A 13,602-nucleotide genomic window follows, 5' to 3' on the forward strand; every position below is an offset into this window, starting at 1 on the left:
ACTCGGTATTTTAAATAAAGAACTTTCAAAGTTGTCATATACATATATGTATTTTGCTATTTCATCACTATGTGTTGAAATGTTCTTCAATCAGTTTTAAAAACTAGTTTTCCAAATAATATTAAAAATTTTGAACTTGGGACCATATAGTTTTAGAAAATGAACACTTACCTGAAATGAAATATAAATAAAATGTTTTAAGAAGCTCTATTAAACTTACTCCATAATTTCAATCTTTCTTATGTTGGCATATTTTGATAGACTTCTGAGTAAGTAAAATTTACTTAACATTGATAACTAAAAAGACATAAAAAACAGGCTGGGGAGATAGCTCAGTCGGTAGAGTGCTTGTAAGGCACCGCCAAAAAAAAAAAAAAAAAGACATAAAAAAGTAAATTATGGGGACTATGTGGTTATTCATAATGGGAATCTCAGTCAATTAATAACCCTGTAAGTCACACATTACAAGGTAATATTTTTAAACTTTCTGTAACTATGGTCACAGATTTCAATTATTCATTGTAGCCAACATATTACTATTTTGACAAATTTGGGCTGGTTGAAAAGATAGTTTTTAAAATAAGACAATGTACTAAGTTATTTATAATGTAAATTATGGTTTATAATGTACCTCTTTCCAAAAAATGATTTTAGGTTGGTTGTATGTTCCATATAAAACAGCAGCAAAAAAGAGATAAGTTCTATTGCTGAACAAATTACTCAAACCAGGGGAACATTTGACAATAGTTTCATCATTCTTTTGGCTTATGTGTAGGTAAGTTCTGTGTGTACACATCCATGTTCCTACCATGCACAGATTTACATGTAGCTATTACACGCTATTTTAATAAGATGATTTAAAGTGTTAGATATAAATATGTGTGGGAAAATCTGCCATTAATTTTAATTTATTGTTTAACTGGTTATAAAATTTTGATTAATTGCTACATATTACATTTTATCTATATCCTTTTCAGTTCCACAAAGGAATTTTGAAGACAAAACATAAATATGAGTAAAGTATTAATTGCATTTAATTAAAGCCTACAATCTCTAAATTTTAGGACTTTTTGATTTGTTTGGTTCTAACCAAATTAAGTTCTCAGTCTCTGTTTCCTGACACATCTTCCACATTGAGTCAATTTACTAGTTAATGTTGTGCACTTCAGGCTTAACTCTTTTTCTCCATCAGAGGAGTTTTCTTTGTTTTTAGGAAATTTGTTCTAGTCCTGATTCTCCTTAATGTATGAAGTCACCTCTTCAATTTGTTTAATCCAAACTACGTATGTTTGACCTCTCTTTCTGTGGCCTGAATCGAATCACATCTTCATCTGTCATATGAACATTTTTGCTATTTCATGCTCTTGATTTTCTGCCTGATCTGAATGTCATTCCCCTAGTGACTATTTAGATTTTAGAATCATAGATCCAGTTCCTTGACATGGCAATATGCATACAATATTATCTATCCTATGTCATTTAAATGCTCACATTTCCCAATATCTTAAGGATTTTTATTATTTTGTTAAAGAACAGGAAAGGAAGACAAACATTTCTTGGTCACAGAGATTGTCTTGTGCAAGGTCACCGGGCCTTCCCTTTCCTCTCTGCCTATCTCAAGCCCTCTGGTGTTGTGTGTTGCAGCCACCATTACTTTGCAGAGCGCTGCTTACTCGTCACCCTGTGGCTACCCAGCCCACTAGAATGCAGTATTGTATTTCACTTTGATGGTGAAAAAATAGATTGTACCACATTTAATTTTAGAAATAAGCAGCAAACACGTTTTCCTTTCTACTGAAGATAATCTTAAGTAATAGAAGTCAAAGATTTTTACATTTCTCTCTTTTCTTAGGATTTAAGTATTCAGATCAAATAAATATGAATGAAATAGAGTAAGGAAACATATTTTAATGATTTTATAATAAAATTTTCTGAAGGAAAATATCAGAGTAGGAATTCAAAAGGTGGTAAGGTCCTTTTTGGTAGGTTTTATATTTGTGATACGGTAAAGAGGTAGATTGGTTAACTGGAAGAAAATCTAACAATATTCATGCTTAACTTTAATATTAAACAAATGCCCATTCATCCATAAAATCGGCATTATCTTAATTATTTAAAGTTATTGTGTATTGTCATAACTAACTGGAGTAGTTACCCCAGCTCTGTACTTCCATAGCATCCTTTATGCTTCTAACCTGCTTGCAAAAGATGAAATTTAGCATACCATTAATTGATCACTTTTTATGTACAGACACTGTTTTTAGCCCTTTATACATGCTAACTCATTTATTCCTTACAGTGATTCTATAAGGAATTCATTATCTTATTCATTTTATATATCAGAAAACTGAGGAAAAGAAGTTAAATAATTTGAGATCATACAGGCAACAAGTGGGGAACAGAATTCTAGTAGAGGCAGTCCACCATCAGTAAAACTCTGCACAACTCTAATGATGAACTCAGTACACATATAATTACAAAGTCTTAAATGGAAGACTCATTTTTTATTTATTTATTTTTTTTAGATTTTTAACTCATTAATGTATATGATCCTACCAATCCATGCAAAGACATCCATGGTTAACATTTTGATGTATCATGGAGGACCATTTTGGTATTTAAGAACAATCCATTGGTCTACTAGGGGAAAAAAATCTAATTTAAAATAATTCTGCTTGAATAGAGTAGTCCCTAACTCATGATTGGATTAAACAATTTTATCATTTAAAAATATAAATGAATTAAATGAATATACCATTTTCTGAAAATGAAGTTTAAGAGAAAGCCTTCTAGTCCTGAGGTTTTTATAATCTAATGACAGAAGAACATGAAAAATAAGTATTACCATATTCCAGTTTTGCTACATTCTTATCAGTTTTGGTTTCTGGGGAGGGAAAGAAGTCAGAAAGATTCACAAAACATGTATTGATGGGTGTACTCTGTGTTCCTGAGAAAGTTCCAAAACAAGAGGAATAATTACATTTGGTATTTTATTTTTATATTTTGTTTCATTTCTTTAAAAGGACATAGGAAAACCAATAAATGCTTGGCCTTCTACTGATTTAGGATAAGAATCAGTCTTTCTCCCTATGGTCTGCCCCTTGACAGCCTTGGTGACTAATGGGCAGGAATATTCTATTTGATTTCTCAATTCCAGGAAGGTCAGATATTTCCAAGTTCTCACCTCCTAGTTTGGAAAAATGGTCAGAAACTCATGGCATATAATATAAAAAGAAACAACACTGGAAGTTTTATCATTTTATACTATCTTTTCTATGGACACAAATGTGGATGTTTAAGTTTAGTCAAGCTATTTAAAGAACTAAGTTTTATTATGAATCTCTTAACAATAAGGGTTGAATTTCTATTGAGAAAGTATTTTTGTTACTTACTTGGCTGTGTGTAAAGCTAAGCTTTCCCATTTCCTTTGTTTAATTTATGACAAAGCAAAATTGTCAAGTTTATGGCACAATTTACTGAACATTTTGGATTTTTATTCTATTATGTTAATGATTTATATTATAACTTATCATGAATTTGTCATAAACCTATTTAAAATTGTGTAACCTATATAGAAAATGCTTTAAATATTTTAAAAGGTGGAAAAACTCATTTTTTATAGAGGAATATTTCAAAGACCACACTAAAATATTCCACTAGGGGGCACCAAAGACTCATTTATAGTGATTCTGGCCTTTACTCAAAAAAGTAATTTTAGCTTTTATGTATTTGACATTGATATGCTATGATTGCCAAATAGGGGAAGCGTTCCTTGACTTAATTTTAAAAGTGTATATAGAATAAATTTGGGGAATAGTTTTTACTCAGAGTTGGTAATTAAAATATTTTATCTGGCTTGCAAGAGCATATTGCTTTCCCGGCTGTCTGCTAATAGAACACCTTATTGGTGGGCCCTGGTTTGCGTTTAGGCCATCTGTGTTTACTTGCCAGCCTGCTCTACACTCCTGGCTCCCTTGTCATGGACTGTGGAGCCAAAGAAGTGGAAGGAGCAATGGAAACATGGCAGGTGAGTGCTGATTATGAAAGTAGTGTAGTGCTACCAGTGATTTCCCTCCCAATTCTCATTCCTGCAGAAAGACAGTGCTAGATTCAGGGCTTAATCACATCCTACCTAGATTACTGTGAATGCCTCCTAACAGAGCCCTGTACTTCTACTTACTCCCCGTTTGAATCTCTCCTAAACGTTCAGTGCAGGTTATTTGTATGAAATGTGGTTCTAATCAGATGGATTCCTAATTAAAATGTAGCAGATTTAGACTTTCTCAATTAGGACTTTCCAGCAGTCTACCCCACCATTTCATTCTGTAAACTCTATACCAGGCAAACTAGATTTCTGGCTGTTTTCTCAATTTCTCATGTGATTTCTCCTGCTTCCTTCCTCCCTTGCCATATTATATTCCATCAAAATCCAGCTAATCAGCAGGGTGCAGTGGTGCATGCCTGTAATCCCAGAGGCTTGGGAGGCTGAGACAGAAGGATAGCAAGTTCAAAGCTAGCCTTAGAAATGGCAAGGCGCTAAGCAACTCAGTGAGAGCCTCTCTCTAAATAAAATACAAAATAGGGCTGGGGATGTGGCTCAGTGGTTGAATGTCCCTGAGTTTAATCCCTGGTACCCACTAACCCTGCAAAAAAGAAAGAAAAAAAACATCCAGCTAATCTTTAATTTGTTTCCATGAATCATTTTCTGATCTCTCCAACAAGATGAAATTTTTACTTTATGTGAATCTAATGTTTACATCTTTCTCATATTTCTGTATTCTTTGTATTAAATTCTTGTCATCCACCATTAGTAAGTTTCTTAAGGGTAGAACTATTTTACCTCTCTACCTCCTTCAGCATTGTGTCTTGTACATGATAGAATATACAGAAAGTTTTAGTTGTGCTGAAATAATAATGATTGATTGTCATGTGATATAGTAAACTTTATCCAAATCTCAATTTTCTTTACTTTTTCAGGTAGTGGCACAGTAACTTCAGTTATAGTTGTTTTGAGAGAGCTGAAATAGACACCACCATCTTTTCTGCAGCCCTCTGATCACTTGGGATTTCTACCACATTCCATTTTCCCATCCCTCTTGGCCTTTGCCAATGCTTTTTTCTCCCTGGGGTTGTCATTCCCTCCTTTCTCCAGTGCTGCTTCTCTTCTTCGAATGCTCAGGGCTCAGCAAGGCTGGTCCCCTCCCTCCTGCCCCAGGCTGGTTGTCTCTCTCCTCCTCAGTGCAACTGGAACCCCTTTGGTACTGTTTTCACTACCTCTATCCGTGTTTTTGTTTTCCTCACTAGACAGTGAGTTCCTCTTGCCCGTGTCTGTGTCCCCAGTGCTTACTTAATATGAACCACAGCTCCATGTTTGTCAGTGGCCATTCCTGCAACTTCTCTGCCCATGCTAGGTTACCTGTACATGGTGCATGTTGGAGCAGAGAGAGGTGCTCCTAAGTTAAACCATTCTTCTATATCATGGTTAAAAATGAGAGATGTCAAGGCCACTGGCATGAAAGTCCTTTGGTTTTCTCCTCTGCTACCAGGGAAATGTAAGCAGCTGCCTCCCTCCATATGCACTGATACACAGTGTAATTTGCCCTCAATTTCAAGTTACCCTGTTAGTGCTCTTGAATTATTTCCTAAGGAATATAAATATCCCAGGGGCAGGGCTGTTTTTTCTTACCTCCCTTTTTTGTGCTTCAGTATCTGCTACTACAACCCTAGAGACACTATAAATAATGATTAAAGGGCTGTGGAATCCTGGGACAGGGACTGTAATTTAACATGTTTGCATATCTTTATTGTTGGTGGCTGATTTTTCTTTTGGCCTGGCACTGGGACTGTGTGTCTTGCAGACATTATCTCATTGTGTTAAGAGCAACCCATGAGAGAGTTACCCTTATTATCTGCAATTTTTTTCTAGCTAAACTAAGATTTAGAGGGGCTTAAAATATATTCATCCCACATTAGTGAATTTAGAGCCGGGTTAAACAGTGGCAGTTTGATTTTACATATTTAGTCTTAGCTTCCTGCCTGCTCATACCCTCTCCTGCACCAGCAGAACTTTGGGTCTGCTCTTCCCTGCTTTATCAGGGAATCACTTGCCTACTGGTTTGGCCACAGGTAAGCAGATGGGAAATTCAAGTTATTGGACTTTCATCCTTTCTTTTTCTTTTCATTTTTTTTTTTTTTCTGACCACTGATCCTAGATTGGGAAATAAAAATTTGAGATCTTTTATTTTGACCAATGATGTATCTTATGACTTTTAATAATATAATATTTCTTCTTTAAATATAGTTTATTTGTTTAACACATTTATCAAGAATTTACTGCATTGTGCCAGGTTTTGCTCTAGTTACTGGAGTTATAAGAGATACTGACATGGGTTAAAAAATCATTTAGAGCACAAATTCGTTTTTTAAAAGGAAAAGGATTAGGGGAGGAGAGAAAAAGAAGAAACTTCTGTATTTGTAAAAATCACAATATTCTACAGCAGTATTAGAGTTTTTAACTTTAACTAGGGAAGGGTTAAAAATTGAATTATCAGTGTGTACAAGAAATAAAGCAAGGGAATGGAATATATTGACAATTAGAATAAATCTAAACCAGCAGGTCCAGATGGTAGTTATCTTGGATAAGTTAAGAAATTGCCTAATGAATATATTACACTAATTATGTTCTTCAAGAAATTATGAACTGTTAGGAAGTAGGAAAAATGCTGTTTTTCAGTTAAATGTAATACGGATGATGGTGGTTATACAATATAGATAGTATAACATAATTTAACAAAAAGAAAAGATAATCAGCAATAACCAAAAGGAGAATGGAAATAATAAATTTCAGAGCCTGTGTTTCTAAATTTCCTTGCCACACCTGCGGTTACTTTAGGAGCCGAAGTGTGGGCATGGGTCACATACTATTAGGTGTTGAGTTGCCACTCAGCTCTGAGGGAAAACACTCAAATGCACTGTTTGGCCATTCGGATCCACTTATGTATAAAAATTTAATACAGTTTAGCTGCTTGAAAATAAATGAAGACAACCCAAATGAGAACAAACAGGCTATTTATTCTAAGGTTGCGATAGTAGGGGAGTCAGCCCAGATCATTTGTATTTTTCAGAGGCTGGAAGGTAAGCAGGGAGTGGGAAAGCTTTACTAGTGAGAAAAGAAAAGGGAAGACTAGGTCCCCTTGCTCAGGTGTTGGTATGGGAGGGGGGATGTGGGTTAAATGGAATCTAGTGGACGGCCTGGGTGCTTGTTTAGAGAATGTTTTGGCTTTCTCTGATTGATCCTGATTGGAAGTAGCCATAAGCTTAAGGAAGCTGGCAGTCACTGACCCAATCCTGACCATTCTGAGCCTATTACTGCAAAGGTTGTGGTTTGACTTCCAAGAGTGGTTGCTATAGAAGTTAGAGGTCAGAGTTGACTCTCATATACCTTATGACGCCATTGTCCATTTGAATATCAAGACTCTTGACCATGTTAAATATCCTATTATCATTGAAAAGTACAATTAATATGAATTCCATCCTTTGGTGCTATTCCTCTTGAGACTCAGAAAAGTTGAGAACAAGCCTTAAACTGGAACAAGCTACCATGCCAAACCCAAGGAAGAATGTGTACTTCCAAGTCATTAAGCAGAGGGTTGGATGCCTCAAAATATGGTCTTGATTGTCAAGGAGATCTTTACACCTACACATACTAATTAGTCTCTCTGGCAGTAATTGGGAGAATTGTTAAATAACTCCCTGATATTTCTCACCCTGAGCAGATACACTTTCTCATCCTGAACAGGCTACATAAAATAGCCCTAATGCAATTAATCCTCACTGTTCCGAAGATTGGTGTTTGATGTGGGGCTCAAATCCAAAACCCTATCATTTTTCTCTCTAGAAACTTAACATGGTGACACTTCTGTTCTAATCCCCAGTTACACTGGCTTCTGACTGCACCACAATTTTAGATGTCTTGTGGGGAGACTGAGATGCCTCTCCAGGGTTCCCTAAGTTGAGTTTAAGTATACAAGAAGATCTGTAAATAAGGCAACCCCAAACTTTCCAAACTTGCTGACTACATCTCTACAATCAAGACAATAAACAGAAATTTGATTCTACTTATGTAGGTAGAGTTTCTATTAAAACCTTTGGTTTCAGGGCTGCAGTTGTAACTCAGTGATACAGCACTTGCCTAGCATGTGTGAGGCACTGGGTTCAAGCCTCAGCACCACATAAAAATTTAAAAAAAACAAAGGTATAAAAATACAATAACATTATTTTAAAAACGCTTTGGTTTCAATGATATAGACTGGTTGAAGGGGGAAAAAAGGACTTTTGGTAAAACTACCATCATCTGGGGAGAGAGGGCAGAGACAGAATATGATGAACTCAAAGTAAACAGAATCCAGACATCAGGGAAATGCAAATAAAAACCACAAAGAGATACCACTTCATACCCAAGAGGATGGCCACAATGAAAATGTCAAGAGATAAAAAGGTCAGGTGATAAGTGTCAGCCAGGATGCAAAGTCAGAACCAGCATCCACTGCCCACGGGAGTGAAAAATGGTACAATTTGGAAAACAGGCTGTCCACTCCTGAACAGATAGAAACCTAAAAGAAATGAAAACATATGTACACACAAAATTTGCACATGAATGTTCATAGCATCATTATTCATAATGGTCAAAAGATAGAAACCAAAGTGTTCACTGATAGTGAATGGACAAAATGTGATAAATATTTTGATAAACAAAATGTGATTTAGCCATACATTGGAATATTATTAAGTCTTAAAAAAGAAATGAAGTACTGATCCATACCACAACAGTGAATGAACCTGGAAGACATTATACAAAGAAGTCAAACACAAAAGACCACATGTGGTGTGATTTCATTTGTATGAAATGTCCAGAATAGGCAATATATAGACCGAAGGTAGATCGGTGGTAGTTAGGGAAGGAAATAAGGAAACTTAAAGGGTATGGCGTTTGTTTGAGATGATGAAAATGGTCTAAATTTATGGTGATGATTTCACAACTCTGAACCTACTTTAAATGAGTGCATTGGATATGTGAATTATATCTCAATAAAACTGTTACCAAAAAATTACCAAAACATTAGAAGAGTTTACAATGTAAGTCAGTCAAGTTACTATCTTTGTGGTTCTCATGCTGGTTTTCAATCTTCTGAGATTATTTTCAGGGAGAGAGTCCATGTAAGTCAGTGACCAAAGAGCAAAGACCTTGGAATCAGGGAACTGGATTAATCTATGGCTTTAATATTTTCAAGCTGTGTCTTTCTATAAATTATCTAAGTGTCAGTTTCCAAAATTGTCGATTGAGAACAGCACTAATCTTCAGGTTCTTGTTAGATGCTTCTAGTGATAAAGTAATGTGTAAGCTGCTATTAATGTTAAAATAGATTATTGACTTCTCATCCGTATGACTACCTGAGACACGAAAAGGCTTGTCTGTGAACAGCGCATAATGCCATGGAGAGGAGCTCCAGAAGTTCATTTTGAGAAGTATCTACTGAGTGGTGGTACTGAAGCCAGAATTAAGGACAGGTAGTTAGTGTAGATATAGGGGATCGGGTCAAATCGAGGAAATGAAGCCATGAAGTCATCTGCCTCTGGAAGTTGGAGATTGTTCCTGGAAGAATGGAATGTCAAGGATCTGCAGAGTCATTGATTACCAAATTTACCTGCCTTTATCAAGGACTGCAAGCATGGAGCTGCTAATTAATGTCCCCTGGGCCCTTATCTGCCTGAACCACCTTGGCCCTCCCCCTGCCCATGGCTTCAAAAACCAGGCCTAGTCATATAGGCAGGAAGGAGAGATAAGAGGGAGAGAACTGGAGAACAAAAGAGACCTTAACCTATAAAAGATGTAGGGTGCGCTCACTTCTGGAGACTTTAGAACATTAGCCATGGCCCCCTTCTTCCTGCAGGGAGAAGTCTGTATTATTACCTTTACATAAAACCTGCTTAATCTGTTTGCCTTGGCGTGCTTCTCTAGTGTTCAATCTTCAACATTAGAAGGAGCAGAACTCGTCACCGGTAAACAGCGGTATCAGTACTCAGTAGTGGGTATCGTACAGAAAGGAGGAGGTTAAAATAAGATGTAGCTCTCTTCACCCGCAGAAGCTTACTCACTGGTATTGGCACTGGGGACTGGGAGTGCACCTTCCTGAAGCAGTGATTTTAAAATCAATGTGGTTATATAATGTAGGTTTACACCAAAAATATAGAGGAGCAAGAGGAGAAGCCAATGAGAGGCATCTATGGGAGGGTATCCTGGAGGAGATGACCCCCAAGCTGAGTCTTAAGGAATGAGAAAATGTCACCTGGTAAAGAAAAGGTCAGAAGGTTTCTCTGGTGGCAGAAACAGAAATTTGGTAGGCAAACTCAAAGTCCACTTATATGCCATCAAATTCTGAGTTCCGGTGTTAATTGCAAACCCAATCTTCATTTGGATGGTTAACAAACTCTCAACATGATCCAGTCATAGTATTCCCTATCTCGGCCTATGGCAACTCTGGCCTTCTGGCTGTTCAGGCCAAAAACAGTGGAGTCATTCTCAGCTACTTATTTCCTTTCCCCCATTCAACAGCTCAGGTAATCCTTTGAGCTCCGCTTGAAAAATGTGTGCAGAGTCTGAGTCCTCCTAAACCTATGTTGCCTGCTCTGAGCCACCATCAGCCCTTACCTGCCTCTACTCATGCATATACATCCTCTAAACAGCACCCAGGATGATCTTTCACACAAAAGTAAAACCGTGACATTTCTCTGTTCAAACTCTTCTGTTTTGCATTTCATTCAGAATGAAAGCCAAAGTCCTTGCCAGGGCCCACAAGGCCCTTGTGATTTGCTCCCCACACCTCTCCTTACCTCTGCTCTCTCAATTGCATTTTGCCCTCTGATTTTGTCTGGCGGAGGCAATGGTTTATTTTACTTTTGTCTTTTCCTGTGTCATATCGAAAAAGCAATAAATACAACCAGGCAGGTGTTATGCTTCCTTGCCATATAAGCACCGATTGTCTTATTCCTTGCTTAAGCATTTGCATACCTGCTGGCCCCTGGCCAACCTTGAGTGTTCCCCCACTCGGAGGAGGCAAATGTGGAGCCACTGAAGGTTTTAAGGAAGTCAGATTGGTATTTAGATAGATGATATTACTTTCAGCATGGAGAATGGATTTAAGGGGAACTGCACTGGAAGCAAAGGCTGGAAGGGAGACAAGTTAGAAAGCTTTTACAATAGTCCAGATGGAAGCCTGTACTAAGGCTGTGATTGCTAGAGAGAATGGAGAGGAGATTCTGGATTCCAGAAATACTTTTAGAATTGGCAGGACCCAATGCTTGACTGAATATGGGGTTTGGAAAGAAAACCTTAGGGGGGAAAACTCCCAGGTTTCTGGTTTGAGAAACCATCTGGTAGATGAAGGTACCACTTAGTGGTCATTAGATTTTTGTTAGAAGATGACGGGGAAGATGGGTTTCTTTTTGGACATTTGTATTGGATGCATTGCCGTGTATCGCAAACAACAGGATTTGAGATTTCCTTAGGCTGAGGGCGAGTGGGGCTGTTACCTAGGGTTTTTTTTTTTTTTTTTTTTTTTTTTTTTTTTTTTTTTGTGGTGCTTGGGATCGAACCCGGGGCCTCGCAAATTCTGGACCATCGCTCTACCCCTGAGCTATACCCCAGCCCCCAACCAAGAACTTTTCTGAAAATGTGTGGGGTTTTTGTTTGTTTGTTTTTTCCTATTTAGAACTATTGTTTTTAAATTTCACTCTTTGTACTTAAACTTTTCCCAGGTGTGTTCAGGGGAAATCCCAATTTATCTTCTTCTCTTCTACAGCCTCCTCGGGTAATTTTTAAAACCCAGATTATCTTAAAAGTGTAGCAGTCCTAACTGATTGGAGAAAAAGTAGGCGGGAGATCTGTTCCCAAAGCCCTCGGGCGTCTCACTTTTCCACAGGTGTGTGCTTCGGCTTCTCCCTCCGCTCAGGACCGCGCCTGGCGTCCTGGCGCCCGCACCCGCCGGCCGGCCTGTGGTCGTTGCCTGGACGGGGCGGGCGGGGTCCTGCCCGGGCGGGGTCCTGCCCAGCGAGCCCAGGCCTGAGCCCGGGTCTCCACGGCAACCCGCCGGCCCGGCGGGTCTTTAAGGGCGACGGGTCTCCGGGACCCGCTCCCGTCCTGCCGCAGGCGGAGGCGCGTGGCGGCCGCATTGTCTCCGCGCCATAGCAACCCGGGCGCGGCGGGGACAGGCGCGCCGCCCAGCGTCGCTCCCGGGGCAGACGGCCCTGGCGGGAGCCGGGCGGCCTCGCGCGGGCCCGGGGCGCGGGCGGCGGCATGCCGAGGAGGCGGCTCACCGCGGGTAGGTGCGCGGCGCGCCTCGGGTCGGGCGCGGCGTCAGGGCCGCGCCTCGCGCCCCCTCTGGAGGTTACTGCTCGCCCGGGCGTCCGCTCTTCCCGACCGTCGGAAATCTGGCTTCACCGCCCTCGCATTGCTTTTATTAGGAAATTCACCTCCTCCCCCGTTTACATTGGCAGCGAGTTGCTTTATCTTGCTTAACTCTCCATTTTGCAGCTGGAGTAATGGAGGCCTCCGTGGAGGAAGGTGAACTCCAGGGTCACAGTGAATTAGTGACCAAGCTGGATTCCAGAGGCCTCGCCTCCCCACTTCCACCTTGAATTCCAACTTAAAATTCAATCCATGTGCAGAGAATGCACAGAGGGCCAAACTTTTACTGAGCTTGCCCGTGTATAAAGTGGGGCTAGGCGCTGTCTCAGATTATTTCATTTACTGTAAAAGGAAATCAGATTTGAGTGAGATAATGTAATATTTTATCTTGTTTCAGAGCCACCAGATATTACAGAAGAAGAATTTGTAAGTAAAATTTAAAGGGGCTATTTATTTTTACTCTTTTTCCAATACAAAATATTGTATCATAGATGAAAGTTGTGTGTTTTTCCGTTTTGCCAAATAGAGTAGAAACTTTGGTTTAGTAACAACGGTGAAAACTGTACAAGACCTTTTTATAGTCTTCAGAAGGGGCCAATTAATTTGTATGGTGAATGCTGATCATTATTAAAGTTCTTTCACATAAACGACCTCATTTAATTTCTGTGAACTCTTAAGTGTCTCCATGAGAGGTAGGTTTTATTTCCATGGTTTTGTTGTGTTGTGACTCTGAGGTTCCTGGTTGCAGTAAACATTAGTAAGTAGCATTGACTGATAGTGATTGATTTATAATTCCTTTTAAAATTTTCTATGAATTGTTCTCAGTTCAGACTTCTGGAGAAGTTGAGTAATAATAAGTATTTTGCCAAATTATACACATCATCATTTAGACACATGGTATCTTCAGGATGGGTTTGTCTGTATTTCCTATTATATATTTAAGGAACTTGCCCCAAATTATAGACCGGTAGGCAATAGTGAAGCCTAATTCTTACTAAGGTCTGATTCTGAATCCAAGAACCACTTCTATTATTTGCTTTCCTCCTCCAACACTTATTTCTCTTGTTGACTGGTTATCTTATTTGCTTTTGGCTTCTTATTCAACAAGCATGAATGGTTGCATATTCAAAGTGCAGTCC

General features: G+C 38.8%; 1 protein-coding gene across 2 annotated transcripts in view; it reads left to right on the forward strand.

Annotated features, from left to right (window-relative positions):
- Window positions 1-12,193: 12,193 nt before the first annotated feature.
- Rgs22 (regulator of G protein signaling 22) overlaps window positions 12,194-13,602 on the forward strand; it is a 122,334-nt gene continuing 120,925 nt past the window's right edge. For both annotated transcript variants that reach the window (XM_047523997.1, XM_047524002.1), the window contains exons 1-2: window positions 12,194-12,377; window positions 12,861-12,889. In XM_047523997.1, coding sequence (XP_047379953.1) covers window positions 12,353-12,377; window positions 12,861-12,889 — 54 coding nt within the window. In that variant the 5' untranslated portion in view covers window positions 12,194-12,352. The remainder of the gene's footprint in view (window positions 12,378-12,860; window positions 12,890-13,602) is intronic.

The sequence above is a fragment of the Sciurus carolinensis genome, chromosome 1 (genome assembly GCF_902686445.1).
Source record: "Sciurus carolinensis chromosome 1, mSciCar1.2, whole genome shotgun sequence".
Lineage (NCBI taxonomy): Eukaryota > Metazoa > Chordata > Mammalia > Rodentia > Sciuridae > Sciurus > Sciurus carolinensis.